Source organism: Parus major, chromosome 1 (genome assembly GCF_001522545.3).
Source record: "Parus major isolate Abel chromosome 1, Parus_major1.1, whole genome shotgun sequence".
Taxonomy (NCBI): Eukaryota; Metazoa; Chordata; class Aves; order Passeriformes; family Paridae; genus Parus; species Parus major.
This window is the reverse complement of record NC_031768.1, coordinates 101,139,068-101,154,575: the sequence shown is the minus strand read 5'-3', so window position 1 is coordinate 101,154,575 and position 15,508 is coordinate 101,139,068. Positions and strand designations below refer to the sequence as shown.

General features: G+C 39.4%; 1 protein-coding gene across 4 annotated transcripts in view; it reads left to right on the top strand.

The window, feature by feature from the left end:
• APP (amyloid beta precursor protein) overlaps positions 1–15,508 on the top strand; it is a 227,524-nt gene that overhangs the window by 148,822 nt on the left and 63,194 nt on the right. For 2 of the 4 annotated variants that reach the window (XM_015622098.1, XM_019006115.1), the window contains 3 exons: positions 4,704–4,825; positions 9,226–9,300; positions 10,022–10,180. In XM_015622098.1, the coding sequence (XP_015477584.1) occupies positions 4,704–4,825; positions 9,226–9,300; positions 10,022–10,180 (356 nt within the window). Of the gene's footprint in view, positions 1–4,691; positions 4,826–9,225; positions 9,301–10,021; positions 10,181–15,508 lie in introns of all 4 variants that reach the window. The other 2 variants (XM_015622088.3, XM_015622078.3) reach the window with 1 other exon arrangement.

The following is a 15,508-nucleotide window of genomic DNA, read 5'->3' as shown; positions in this document are numbered from 1 at the left end:
ATTTTCAGTAACTGGAAGGGTTAAAAATGCCCACAAACAGATGAAGAGCCTTAGCAAGGAGTACTATGTGTGTCATGGAGCAGAGGAGCTGACCCATATTATATTGGAGCAGAAGCAAGAGCAGTCCTGAAGGCAGGATTGCTTAACTGGTGCTCCAGTGACATTTTATCTCAGCATCTTCTAGAGTTGTTCATGGCAAAGCTCCAGGGAAGGGACATGGAGAAATCTGCCATGGTGGGAGTGAGGAGAATACTTCATGAACCATGATCAGCTCTTGCAACAAGACAGAAGATGTAGTGAAGGAAGAGATCTGTGCAGGAGGTTGGAGGGAGGTCTAATGTATTTACTGACAAAAGAACATTTTGAACCATTAAGTTCCTGTGTTAGGTAAGGTATTTCCAGAGATGCAAAACACAGTTTGTCTCTGATTGAATCCTCTCTTTGGGAAGATAAATGATCTTCTTTTCTGCTCAGGAGAATCTGCTTTGGCTCATGGAAATTGTTGTCTGGCTGGGTGTTTTTTTTCCTCAGATTCATTTCAATGAAACAATGACAAGACTATTAGCATTTCCATGATTCTCTTGGTTTAATTTGGAATTCTAAATTTTTGGTCTAAGTAATTTTCTTTTTAAGGACAATGGAGTTAGTTTGAGTACTTGAGCCTGTTTGACTTCATTTGTGCAACTCAGTTTGAGTTTGTATCTCCCATAGGTTTTTTTTTTCCCTGACTTTTCTTTTTTTTCTTCAGTAGTTTCTTAAACAGCAGTTGAGTCTGTGAGGACACACTTTCCAAGCTATTTCAGTTATATTTTTATTCCTGGTTTTTAATGTTAGTCAGTGTGTTCTATACCCTCATCTATACACCTGTTTTTTCTGTTCCTGAAATAACTTTGTTTTCTTTTAGTTTCATGTATTGTTACAGTCTCACCATGCTGTTTCTCCTTATTCATCATAATTTTGCTGAATAGAAATTTTAATGAAAATAATTGGAAGTGCTGAACATAATAAGTTTCACCACTGAAATGATATCTTGTGTTTAGTACTAATCTAATGTTGCTGAAAGAGGTAGCACAGACCATCTTTCACCGCAGTCTCACAGAAGAAAAGAAGAAAAGAAAAACACTGGAGAATATTTTCCATCAAGGCCACTCCTGTCTCTCCTGTAATTTTTTTCCCCCATTTTTCACCCTTAATTTAGTCTTTTTATTTGATCTTTGTACCTCCTCCTCCCCAGCTGATTATTAATGTTTTTATTCCATTCTTTATTTTCTCTCCAAAGTTTGGATTGTTCTTGTTCCCTTGTGTCCTGTTCAAAGAAAAAAAAAAAAAATCAAGCCTCTATGAGGCAGGAAGCAAGATGGATGCTAAAGCACATCATTCCTTTTTCTAGCAATAGTTTGCTTTTCAGGATAAATTAGTTAGATTTTACAGAGTAATGTGAAATAGTGGATAGCATTGGTTTTCTCTTGTATATCGGCCAAAGGGTGAAAGTGTGGGATGTGAGTCAGATTTTCTGGTAATTAATTGGAATTGGACTGAACCAAAATGTGAGGATATTCTGTTGTCACAAATACCCATACATTGTGAAATCTGAATACTAATATCCTGAACACATTCTCTTAAAAAAGAGTTTAAAAAAACATGTTTTGTTCTGCTTTCTTGCTGAGTTTCTTTGCCTTGATCTGGAAAGGTGGGTCTGTCCTGTCATGGAAAGCCTTAAACTCCCTTCATGTTCAGTGGATTTGACTGGTGCTCTGAGGTTTGACAGAAATGATTTATCTATTGGGTAGGAGCTACTGTTGTTATATATTTTTTCATTTATCATCCAGCTCCATGGAAATTGATACATAATTGCTTTAGAAGTAGAAGGCTTTGAGGCCGATGTTAACCAATTCCTTCAGCCTGTCAGACCATCTGCTCAGTCTCTACTGATTTTTAATAAGAATGTCCAGTACTGTCTGTGGTTTCCTTTCAATATAATGATTCAAACTCACACTGTGTGTGTGTGTTGTCCATAATGGCTTCTTTGAAGTCATAGGATCTGTCAGGTGGTTAATTTGGATTTAATGGCTTCAGAATGAGTATATATTTACAAGAATAAGCAAACATATTGCTGTTACCAAAGGAAAGATTTGTCATATACTAAAAATAATCTATTGTATTATTTTTTTTTACTTGTCAGTTAATTGTTGCATTTTAAACATCCTTAAAGTTACAAGAAGTATATTTTTTTAAATGACTGCTATTTTAAAATGACATTAATGTTTAATTCTTAACTTGGGGATTTAAAAGCTGGTAAAATACGTTCTCTTAAATGTACTTCATTTCTCAGATAGCTCTCCCAGCAGCTCCAGCAGCTGTCAGAGCTGAGTGGAATTCAGTGTGTTTTCATTTGTTGCTCATTCAAAGTGGGAGTGAGTTGTACTTTGGTGTACTTCAAAAACTGTATGGTTAGTTTTTGAAAATTTTGATACACCATTAAAATGACCTTTTATAAATAGGTTTTTTTTATTTTTTGTTAGTACTGAATTTCTGGGGCTCACAACAGAGGGAACCAATAGGGTTCAGTGTTGTCTGTTCCCTCCTTCCTTGCATATACCCTGAAACTTAGTAGGAAGTTTAAATGTTGACACACATGATTTTATTTTTTATCATTTTAGAGCACTGTCACAGGTTTTTTTGGGTGAATTTAGGTACAGTAGTATTTATTCTCTAGACTAAATAGTGTGAACTTCCAAACTTCCTAAATCTCTTGGTGATTTTTAAGTGGCAGATACTGTCCACCTTATTTTTTCTTTGGAGGTGTATTGCAAATAAAGATCTGTACCTTTTACAGCAGCAGCTTACAAGATGGTACTCCTGTTGTCAGTCATTTCCTTTATCCATTGTTTGTTTGGGATTTAGGACGAAATAAAATGTTTTGGCAACTGAAGTTGCATGCCACCTTCCAGTGTCTAAGACATTAAAGAACTGTGACTTCTAATATCATCTATTTAAATTATGAATTCTGACTATGACCTTTAGTGGATGCAAGTGACTGACTAATTTCTGTTTCTACAGTTTTTTCATCTATATAAATTTGCACTTTTATTTCACCTTTGAACCACATATGTTGTACTAGACAATTAATAAGTGGGTAGAGTTTAGGATTCAAAAAGGAAATAATGCAAACACTTTCATATCCAGAAGTTAGAGTACTATTAATTTCAAACACGTAGAATTTAATTAATATAAGGCATTGCTGTGGGCAGTGTTTTCTGTAACTTGGGTCTAACCACAGCATTTCTTGTTTTGGATTTTTTTACTCTCTGGAACTTGACTCTTGTTTACAATCTTGGCAGAAATAATGTTGAGGAAAATACTTCTTGTATACAAATACTTGTATTTGTTCTCATTTGAACCAACACAGGAAGAATTTAACATTTTTTTTCCTCTCATAAATGTTTAAACTTACGATAACTTCAAAGAGAATGACCTTGCAGCAGAGTATTGCAAAGATACTTGAGGAGGTTTTGCTTTGGGGCCCTCCTCCCAATCATGAAGTGCATCAAAGAACTTGGAGAGGCATGATCTGAGCCATTAATGGATGATTGTTGAATGGATATCAGCAAGGCAAAATTGTATTTCTCGGGGTTGGTGAAAAAGAAGTTATTCACGGAAGACCTGATTGCCAAGTTCTAGCTGTGCACAGGTAGGAAATGTATCTTGAAGTTCTTACTCAGGAGGCTTTTTGTATGAGAAAATTCAACTTAAACCTAGTTTAGATGGCAAATGGCATCTTTAATTAAAATAATGGATCGGGAATAATAAGAGTATGGTATGTTTCGTTGAATGAGTTTTTTTCTTCTCCAAGGAGACTCTGAGTCTCTTTCAATCTGCCTGTTTGATGCCATACCAGTTACTTAAATTCCAACATATTAAAGGAAAACAGAATCAGTCTTAGCAAAGTAGGGGTTGGATATCACTGCATCATGAGGGTTGTTGCTCACTTTACTTGAATTACCCTAAATGTAAATCTTCCTACTACCAGGGTGACAGCTATCTCCTAGATCTCCAAAAGCAATGGCTGGCAATTAGTGCAAGCTTGCTGATTATTTCCAGCCTTTCTGAGGGTTTTTTAAAATCAAAGTTGTTACAAATAAAGTAACTATCTGTGAAGCCAAACTGTTGTTAAGGGAAGGGTTTGAGGCGTTTCATTAGGTACTGTGGAATTCATAAGTGCTTTAAAAGGGATTTGCTCTCATACTTACATGTTACAATTTGCCTTTTAAAAATAAACTTTTGTTTACGAATCATATAACTTTCCAAAGTGTGTTTTGCTGGCTTATGGGCTTTATTCATTGCCAGGCTTTTTTTTTATACTTGGAATTTTTCTTTTGGCAGCAGTTTCTAACCTGTTCCAAGAACATTGTTTTGTTCACTCTGCAGAGCTTCTCTGGGTTTATAAAATGGGACGAGGGAGGGGGAAGAAATCCTGATGTATTTATATGTATTTGCTGTGTATAACATGTTTATTTAAACCCTGTTTCTATGTCTTCCTCTGAGGCTAATTAGATGGCTGCATTCTGATGGAAATTAGGACAGATGCTTCTTTATTAATCCATCTAAATTTTTCCCATACTAAAGTAGAAATTCTCCTTTTCTTCTCCCTCCCCTCCCTTCCCTCTCTCCACCTCCAAATTTTATGTCAGTCCCTACCACAGCTGCTAGCACTCCTGATGCTGTTGACAAATATTTGGAGACACCTGGAGATGAGAATGAACATGCCCACTTCCAGAAAGCCAAGGAAAGGCTTGAAGCTAAGCATCGTGAAAGAATGTCTCAGGTAAGGGGAGATTTCTTTATTACTAAGTGTGTGAGTTCGTCTATTAAGTGATAAGTGATCTTTCATCTTCCTCTTTCCTAAGGCTTTATCCAGATGCTCTGCCAGTTTTCAATGCTGAAAACACATGATTTACTGCATTTTTGACTCTTACCTAAGAATTCAGCTGACTGACACACATTTGTGATTGTGTCACCACTGCTATCATAAGTCACTACAGTTACTAGAAGGGTTGAAAGAAAAAAAATACTGTAAAAAATGTCACTTGTCTTTGTGGAAGAATGTTTTGTTTAGTGAGATTATTCATGTTTCAAAATAAAGAACTTGGCCACTGTATTAATTGTCCTTCCCTTGGAGCAGCTGAGGGAAATGGTCTGTATTGAGCTTCCTTTTCTCTGTGTGCCCTGGGGGCAGTGAAAGATCACATATGTTCATCTAATGATTTTGAGCCTCAAGGTGACATGATACGCATCTAAAGTCAAAGAAAAGAGGAAAAAGGGATGCTTTTGAACTAAAAAATTCAAACTGAATCAAGCTTTTTCTTTCCCTTGAACCAAAGAGGTTTGTGCAGCCTGAAACTGTATACCTGGGTTTTAATCCAGTCAGAGGTGAGTTACTCACTCTCTCAGAAACAGCGTTTATAATAGCAATGACAATAAAAAATGGTCACAGCTCTACATCAATAACAACAAAGAACAAATAAAAGGAGTTTAAAGGAAAGCCGTATGCATATTTTTTGAGAATGAAACAACCAGAAAAAGTGAACATAGTAGAATTCAGATGCACTTCATATACCTGTGTAGCTAATTTACTGTATTTTTTCATTATAACTTTGTTCCCCTGATGAGATTGCAGTGTGTCTGTCTGTTGCTCTGATACATTATTAGTCTTTAGATACATTACATTGTGCTAACATGTTATTCCAAAAATGAAAAGAAAATGTTGTGAATGAAAATGAAATTAAAATCTCAGTGTACTCCCTGTCTATTTGCACCATAGTTGTCCACTTTTATAAATAAATAAATAGTATATTTAATAAATAAATCAATAAATTGGGCAGGGCATCTTACCTGAAGCACTCATCCACCTGGTGCAAGCCACATACTGAGAGAATGACATGTCATAGATGGGAAGATAGGTGCTCCTCATCTGCCTGGGAAGTGTTGAAGCACAAATAATCTGTCTCCTCTTTAAAGAGAGAAAAGAGAACCAATTTAATGGACAGGGAATCTGGAGAATAAAAAAGGCACACAGCCTGTGTAGCAGAGGAGAGGCCCTGCCTTGGCTAGGCATGCAGAGGGCTGGTGGACAATAGTCACCACCCCATCATTCCTTCACCTTAAAATAACCTTTTTGTAAAAAATACTGTTGATGTGGGTTTCCTGAAAGCAAAGGACAGTCAGTGCAGATTTCCTTGGCACAGCTTTCACATTCTCTCTGTGGTTCCACGTTTGTGTCCAAAATCCTGGTGTGTAATTAGAGGCCGTATTTGGGTCAACTGTGTATTTTCTGTTTTAACATGAGCATCTGGGGGACCCTCTCAACTGAAGAGTGTGATTCAGGGGTTAGAATGAAACCAGAGCTGGTATCCTCATTAGCACATTCCTAGCCATCCTTGCATGAGCACTGAGCACACAGGAGGTGAGGCAGGTCAACTGCATCCCTCCTGCAATGTCAGTTCTCCAAAAACGAGTCAAATAACCATCTCTGGCCAGTTCAGCAACCCAAGTCAGCCCTAGGAAAAAGCAGCATGATAGGTACATAAAAAAAAAATAAAAATCAATCATTTAGTTGCCTAAGCTGCTTATGAAATCACATCTTAGAGGACATATGTCTTGAAGTACACAGACCCCTGAAGAACTTTGAAGACCAGAGTTTACCCATAGAGGGAAAGTTAATTTTTAGAAACTTATTATTTGTACAGTGTTGAACTACCCTCTACATGTTAACTTGTCAAATGTTTAAAAGATAGATGCTACGGGCAGGTAGAAAAGCCAGCTGGTTCACCATTCTGTTTCCTCACATGAATATCTATGTCTAATACCAATACCAATTTCCTTTTCTGGAATTTAATTTAAAATGGTTTTCTACATTTTCTTTAAAATCAGGTATGTTCTTAATATAAAACTAAAACATATATTTAGGTGAAAATTAATATGGAACTCATACTTGTTATGTTAAAAAGAATGCTGAATAAGTTAACTCAGTATGCCTTTGCTGTCAATGTTTTTCTTGGTAAAAAGAAAAGGTAACAAATGAGACTTACTAGCCAAGTCTTTCAACTGCACCAAACTCTTTTTTTTTTTTTATTCAAAGTCCAGTTCTTTCAAAGCTGAAAAGTGAAGGCTTATAAAACATCAGAAATGCCCATTTTTCTTCTATTAAAAAGAGAAAAACTGATGAAGTAATTCTTTAATCTTGATAAATGTCCTAATCTGAAATAGATTGGTTTGTTCACAAAACATAGATAATTTATTTCATTTAATAAAAAGGCTAGTTTTAAAATAGTATTGAGTTTGGTGCACACCTTATTTTGCAACAGTCAATTAACTAATAAAAAAATCAGATGCATTCTAGTTGACATGCAAAAAATATAATCATCTAAGGAGTAGGGAAATTTATCAGTAAACTTGAAGTGAAATATTTTAAAACATTATCATGAGGGAAAATGTAGATATTCTGCATATTCTCATTCTGAGATTTCCCTTAATTTACCATGAAATTCTGACAATTTGTGTTTCTTTTTCTCTTGTATAAAGATGTTCACATGAGTAGAGACCATGATTGTGTCAGTGCCTATGTCACATCATACTTCACAGCCCATAAAAGTGTTTCAGTAGGAAAGTCTGTCTCTATGACGATCTGATGCACCTCTGGTTCAGACTCTTAATCTCTTGTGCTCTAAAGTGTCCATCCCTTTAGACTACAGATCATGAAAGTTTTTCTGCACCACACCCGAAGCAACAAGGCTTATAAACTTTCTTAACTTACAGAAGTATTGTAAGGAGAATTACATTAACATAATTTTTTAAGCTTTTCCCAAGAATTAATAATAGAGCCTCAATAGCAGGAAAACTGCATTCCCATGCAGCTGGGGTAGTCATTCAGTGATGCATGCACAATCTTTAAATGTTTGCTGTTCTCCAAAAAGATAAAAGAATAACAGATAACCTCTGTTATGCTGATTGCAAGGAGCCATGGTTCTTGTTTCTTGTTGGTACAATTCCCCTTTTTCTCTTTCTCTTTTCAGTTTGTTAATACCTATACAGCTCCCTTAATTAATTAGTTGCTGCTAAATAGCCTGATGAACCAGATACTGAACCTTATTCAAGGGAGCACTATATTTATACATTTCTCTCATCAGACATCTTGTGGTATCCTCATGTCTTAAATTTGCTCTTCCTTTGGCTGTCTACAATATTTTTGGAATTGTAGCATATAAAATACTTATGATAGAAACTTCATGATACCTTTTGTCCAAGAATAGTTTTGCTTCTTGGAAATTTATTTCCAAAGCAAACATCTCAAAATACTGCAGTTCTCAACCAGCCTGAACAGTTCTGGTGTCTCTTTAAAGTTTTTACCTTTTTTTTTTTTTTTAATATAATTTTAAACTCGAATTAATAAAGAGGCCACTAATTTACATCTCTCTCAACTATAGCTGTATAGGCTGTCAGTTTATCATCCTGCCTTCCGTGCCATAAAAGAAGTAAAATGGACAGAGACAGACCTGGTGTAGCCAAAGGTCCCCTTAATCTCATTACCCACAGTGCTTATTTTCATCATGTGGATTAGCAGAGGGTTAGTTTGGGGGATAAAGATGGCAAGGGAACTCTTGTTCTGAAAATCCGTAACTGCTCTTTCAGAGTCAGAAAATTAGGGAGATGTCAGAAGTATGATTTTGAGACAGAAAGGGAGAAGAGGGAGAAAAAAATAATAAAGTTGCTAACCTAGGCCAACGTTCAAGCAGACTGAATAAAGTACAAGGTTTTATGTTGCAAAAAAAGGTGGCATGATCTAATTGGGATGAGTTGAAATTTACTTGTTTTGTCCAAGGATGTACAATATGTGGAATCTGTTTTCTTCCTGTCTGAGATGAAAAAGGGCTGGTGTGTTCACCCATGGAGATCTCCACTTCCCTTGCTTGAGGGCTGGTTAATGTGTTCCTTCACAGTGGAGCTGTGAGGGCTTGACACAGTGTTCAGAGACACAAATACTGTCTTTTTTTAATTTAATAACAGGATGCTACCTTCATAAAATGTTGTAACTGCCTTTTTTTCTAGAGATAAATGGAGGAGAGGAATGTAAAAATATGACTCTTGGAGCTGCAGTGCTTGGCTAATGCTAAGCCGTGGGACAAGAGAGGAAAATAGGAAAGTCACACTCCTTGTTTTGTTCATTAGGTCATGAGAGAGTGGGAAGAGGCAGAACGTCAAGCAAAGAACTTGCCAAAGGCCGACAAGAAAGCTGTTATCCAGGTAAAGGAAAATGCAACCACAACCTTACCATCTAGGGCCCCAATTCAGATACAAGGGGTGCTGAGTGTGATATAATTTAATAATCTACTTTATGGAGATTTCATGTTATTCTTTGCTCCCTTTTTGTCTTGAGGTTTTTTACCCCAGCTGTTAGTGGCCACTGGGTGTCTCTGTACTTTGCAGCCAGTCCTTGGAACAGCAGTGCAGGACATTGCTCCTGACTGAATGGAGAGGTAGATTCCACTTGAATTGAGATTTGCCTTCAGTGAGATCTGAAAACTCGGTTCCCATGGGCTCCTATCAAAATTTAGGCCATTATAAAATAATACAAGCTGCAGAACCCAAGCTCAAAGCAGAGATGGAAGATGTGATCTAAGGAAGGAATTGCCACCAGGTCACAGGTTTACACTTGTTAAACTTCACCCTCCCCCAGGCACAATTCTGTGGTGCTGAACCTCTGTCTCGAGGCACACAAAGGATTCACTGGTGGTTGTGCTGAACATGTCAGGAATATTTTTATTAGATTAATAAAACATGGCCAGGTGTTCCTGAAAGAGGCACTGAAGTTCCCACTGAAATGAGTAAAGGTGTTTGCAGTACAGTTTCTGGGAGCCAAACTACACTGACGTGGGGAAAGATTTTCATGGTTTGCAGAGGTGTTCATGTATGCTGGTCTGTGCTGATGTCTTCTCTATTTCTGTTGTGATTGATGTTTTTTCAGCATTTCCAGGAGAAAGTGGAATCACTGGAACAAGAAGCAGCAAATGAAAGACAGCAGCTTGTGGAGACTCACATGGCACGAGTGGAAGCCATGCTGAATGACCGTCGACGCATTGCTCTGGAGAACTACATCACAGCCCTGCAAACTGTCCCACCCAGGGTGAGTGTGATACCATGAGCTGTGCCAGCTGTGTCACAATCATTGTGGTTGTCCTGGGGGAAATGTGGGGGAAATGTACATGTGCCCAGGTACAGTCCAGTTTTGGAGCCAGGAGTGTGTTCACTGTGCAAGATCTGTGACAGTTTGACAAGCAGTCAGACAATTTGCCTAAATACAGACACGAGCTCACCGTGTGCATACCTGTTGATGGATAGATTCATAATAAAGATACTTAAGTGAATCATGTGGAAGTGATTTGGTTGTCAGAAATGGTAGCTGTTCACAGATCTTGGGGGATGGTGTCTCTCCAAGTGATGCATATTAGGGTACTTCATCATGACAACATGGAGCTGAAAGATAGGATGGTTGTGATCTTTTGTTTTGTTTGTTGAACTGCTGAAGTATTTGGTGAATGATCTTGTGAGGATTGTTGGATGGCATGAAGTTAGCACACTAGGAATTTGAATGTCTGCTGTGGATGTGATGGCTGTTGGTGGGTGTACATTCAGAATGCAGATTTAATGGAATTTAATGACTCTATATCTCTGACACTTGTTTCAATACCACAATAGCTGGTCAGTGACCTCCAGAGAAAGAGAATTTGTAAAAAGACTTGGGGAAAACAGTAAATTGTTTTATGTATCTCTGGCCTCTTGAACACTTCCTAGATGGAAAAAAAACATTGTTATACTGCTGAGTCTTTTAGTGAATTTGACCTCACAGGGAGTTACATCAATAAGGCTAACATGATTACATTATCTAGTTTCAATAAATTTCCTCCTGAGGAGAAACCTGCATATTTGGTGACCATGTAAAAGTAATCATTGTCTTAGTTCATGATAATTTTCATCAGAATTGATTTTTTTCCTCCACCTGATGGAACTTGCTTTTACCATGTCTCTCTTTTAACTCTCTTGCTTTTACCATGTCTGCCAAGTAAAAGTTAAAATCTTTCACTCAGGTAAAAGTGTCATGGGGTGACTTCAGGATAGTTGTGTGAAGAGTTTCCATATATTTTGCCGTAGTAATTTGTGGAAAATTAAGCTAGTTGGTGTTAAATTGATAGAGGATATTATTTGGCCTGAGTATGAGTTTCATGTTATAACCTCTGACCACAGTAAGGGTAGTGAAAGGCTTGAACTCATTAGGAGACAGATTAGTGAGTTATAAGTTGGGATGCAGCTTCTTTTAGGAAGCTGGAGTCTGTGGCTCAGGACTGAGGTAAGGTGATTATATGGACTGGCTGCAGGTCATGTTTGCTTTCTTCCACTGTGGGTTTGGGTGTTGCGTTCTGCAGCTGCAGGATCATGCCCAGGGAAGCCACAGTTACCAGGAACTGGCATGGGACACAAACAAGACAAGCTTCTGCTCAGGAAACCATTTATTCAGCACAGGAACAAACTCAGATCCAGAGACAGAGAGCCCTGAACAGAGGCAGGGAGATGGGTTTTGAGGGACAGAACCAGGGTGGAGTTCAAGATCAGGGACCACTAGGAACACAGCAAGGGAGAAACCCCAGGGGCACAAACCCAATCAGAACTCCCTGGGCTGCCACCCCACAAGGGGTCTGGGGTGGGGCAACTCTTCCTGGGTTCAAAAGGCACATTTCCTTAGACAAAAGTTTAGAATTTACATTTCCTGGGCTTGAAGCCACACCTCTCACTTTAACAATGCTTATCTGAAATGAAATCTTTGCCTCCCTTCGTGGGGGGCACCTCACATTTGGGTAGTTCACCAAAGGTAGGGTTTCCTGCTTTGAAGTTTGGCATTGTACAAATGTAATCCTGTCAGAAAGGTACCCCAGTAAAATGAATTGACTACAAGCTGTATGTGTGTCAGGCTGGCAGCTTGGTTCTGCAGGTATCTTCAGTTGTTGAAGGGTATGATGGGGACCACACATAACAGCAAGAAAGGTCTCTACAGCTGCCAACCTGTGGAATGCAGAAGACACAAAATGAACTTCAGCTACAGAACTCTAAAGGGAAAAAATGTTATCAGTGACTCTGGGACCAGAAAAACTGGCATTTTGTGCTTGTGTAGCTTGTAGTCAGCCCCCAGGATGTTTGAATTACTGTTCTATTTCCTGTGTTAGAGGGAGAGCACCAGGCCTGAAAGGTGACATGAGTCCAATACAAGTAAGTTTTGAAAGTACTGTTTGAAAAACTGAAGTGCATCCTATATTGAATATATGTCCTATATATGTCCTACAGAAGCTAATAATTCTGAAAGGAGGAGGCAGCAAGCATGGAGGTAACATCAGCTGAAGGTGCTACCAGACAGGGACTCATCTCAGAATAACAGGGTTGAACAGTCTTAAAAATAATGTCTTTAAACAAATCTTTAAACAATGTCTTTAAAGTCCTTGTTCAGTCTTGTAGATGGTCTTGTCCTTGCCTCAGCATTTTTTGGTTGTGTGCTCTGTAGCTGATGACAGCTGAGGTGTTGAACTGCTGATCAGGTGCATGCCAAAGCACTTGAAAATACTGACCTTGAATTCAGCAGGATGATTTCTCTGGTTTTATTGAGAGAGAGGAGGAGGTTTTGAAGGAATTTAGGAATAAAAAGAGGAAGTATAATCTTTAAAAGGAAGGTCAGGTATCCCAGGAAATATTTAAGGGGATTGCTAGGGCATGTAGAAAAAAAACTAGAAAGGCCAAAGCTCAGTTAGAACTTCACTTGGCAACTTTTGTGAAGGATAATAAAAAGTGTTTTTACAAATATATTAACAGCAAAAGAAAGGGTAAGAACAACCTTGGTTCTCTCCTGAATGTGGGAGGGAACTTCATATCTGCAGATTAGGAGAAGGCAGAGGTGTTTAACACCTTCTTTGCCTCTGCCTTCAGCAGAAAGACAGCTTGTCCTCAATATAACTGTCCTCCTGGACTGGTAGATGGTGTCAGGGAGCAGAATGTTCCCCTGTTATCCAGGAGCAGGCAGTCAGAGAACTGCTGAGCCACTTGGATGTTCATAAATCTATGGGACCAGATGGGATCCATCCCAGGGTGAGGAGGAGCTGGCAGCTGAGCTTGTGGAGCCACTCTCCATCATTTACCAGCAGTCCTGGCTCACTGGGGAGGTTCCAGATGACTGGAAGCTGGCCAGTGTGACACCCATTCACAAAAAGGGTGGGAAGGAGGATCCTGGCAATTATAGACCCCTCAGCCTGACCTCAGTACCTGTTAAGGTAAAGGAACAGTTTATACTGAGTGTCATCACACAGCACTTACAGCATGGCCAGGGTATCAGACCCAGTCAGCAGGGGTTTAGGAGAGGCAGGTCATGTTTACCAACCTCGTCTCCTTTTATGACCAGGTAGATGTTGGAAAAGCTGTGGATGTTGTCTATTTGGACTTCAGCAAGGCCTTTGACACTGTTCCCCACAGCACACTCCTGGAAAAGCTGTCAGCCTTTGGCTTGGGCAGGAGCACTCTGTGCTGGGTTAGGAACTGGCTGGATGGCCCAGAGAGTGGTGGTGAACGGTGCTGCATCCAGCTGGTGACAGTCACCAGTGGTGTCCCTCAGGGGGCTGTGCTGGGGCCAGGTCTGTTCAATATTTTTATTGATGGCATGGGTGAGTCTATCATTAAATTTGCAGATGGGAGCATATGTCAATCTGTTGGAAGGTAGGAGGACTCTTTAAAGAGACCTGGAATGGTTGGATGGATGGACAGAGTCCAATAAGATGAAATTTAATAAGTCCAAGTGCCGAGTCCAGCATTTTGGCCACAAAAGCCCTCTGCAATGTTCCAGGCTGGGGATGGTGTGTCTGGACAGTGCCCAGGCAGAAAGGGACCTGGGGGTGCTGGTGACAGCAGCTGGACATGAACCAGCACTGTGCCCTGGTGGCCAAGAAGGCCAATGGCCCCTGGTCTGGATCAGGAATGGTGTGGCCAGCAGGAGCAGGGAGGTCATTCTCCCCCTGTGCTCAGCACTGGTGAGGCCACTCCGTGAGTGCTGTGTCCAGTTCTGGCCCCTCAGACACTGGAGCATGTCCAGAGGAGGGCAGTGAAGCTGGTGAGGGGCTGAGGGAGCTGGGGTTGTTTAGCCTGGAGAAAAGGAGACCCAGAGATGACCTTATCACTCTCTACAATTTCCTGAAAGGTGTTTGTAGTCAGGTGGGGTTGGTCTCTTTCTCCAGGGAGCAACTGACAGAACAAGAGGACACAGTCTTAAGCTGTGCCAAAGGAAATTTAGGCTGGATATTAGGAAAATATTTTTACTAAAAGACTGATAAAGTACTGGAATCATCTGCCTATGGAGGTGGTAGATTAACCATCCCTGGATGTGCTTAAAAAAAGATTGAGTGTGGCACTCGGTGCTGTGGTTTGGTTGAGGTGGTGTTAGGGCATGGGTTGGACTTCAGTGATCTTAAAGGTTCCTTCCAACCTAGTGATTCTGTGATTCTGTGAGGGTGAAACCTGGGGAACAGCTGATGATAGCTGAGCAACCTAATGAGTTATTCCAGTCCACTAACAGCTTTGCAGGATATAGAGCCAGAAGTTTGAATACACTGTGAATCCAAATTTGGCTGTCTAGGCAAAGAGAAAATGAGCTTAATGAAAAATGCAACTCTTGTACCCTAGCTGTATTTTGCTCTGGCAGTTCCCTCGTAAACTAAAAGTGCATTTGATGCAGTTGTGTTATCTTTGGGAGAGTAATTCATAACCTTACTGATACCTTGTTAAGTATTATTAGAAAAAGTGTGGGAGTGGGGGGTTCTGGAGTTCTCAAATTATTTTTAAGACAGCCTGCTTCAAATCACCTGCTGTTAGTATATTTACTACAAAAATAGATTCTAAATATTTTAAGGGATGGAGTCTCTTTCTCTAAAATTGTGTGGAAGAATTTGGATTTAAATGTAAAAAATAAATTAGACTTTTTTATGGAAGTGCTGTGTGCAGTTAGGAGGGTTAAAAATTCTGTGAATCCTTTATGAATAGCTTCTGTATCAGATAAAAAACTGCACCTGCAGGTTTTTTAATGTGTTGCATGGATGATTGCCCAGTGACAGTGTCAGAGGTGTGCCTCTGAGTACCATTTAGGGCAGCAAGGGAGAGAGGGAGCACACAGAGATGACATTGCATAGTTTCAAGGTGTATAAGACAATAAATTTAAGCAAAACCAAATATTTTTACTCTTGTTCTGTTCTCAGAAGCACTGTCATGCAGGCTGCCCAGAAACTCAAAATTTGTTCCTCATTCTTGATTCCTGATGCAGCTTAGCTGTGCTGCTGTACTTTGCTGCCTTTGAAAATGGGGTGCAGCTGTTCAGTATCCAGTGTCAAAATAGTATATTGTTTCATCCTGCTTAATGGGCTTACTACAGGAA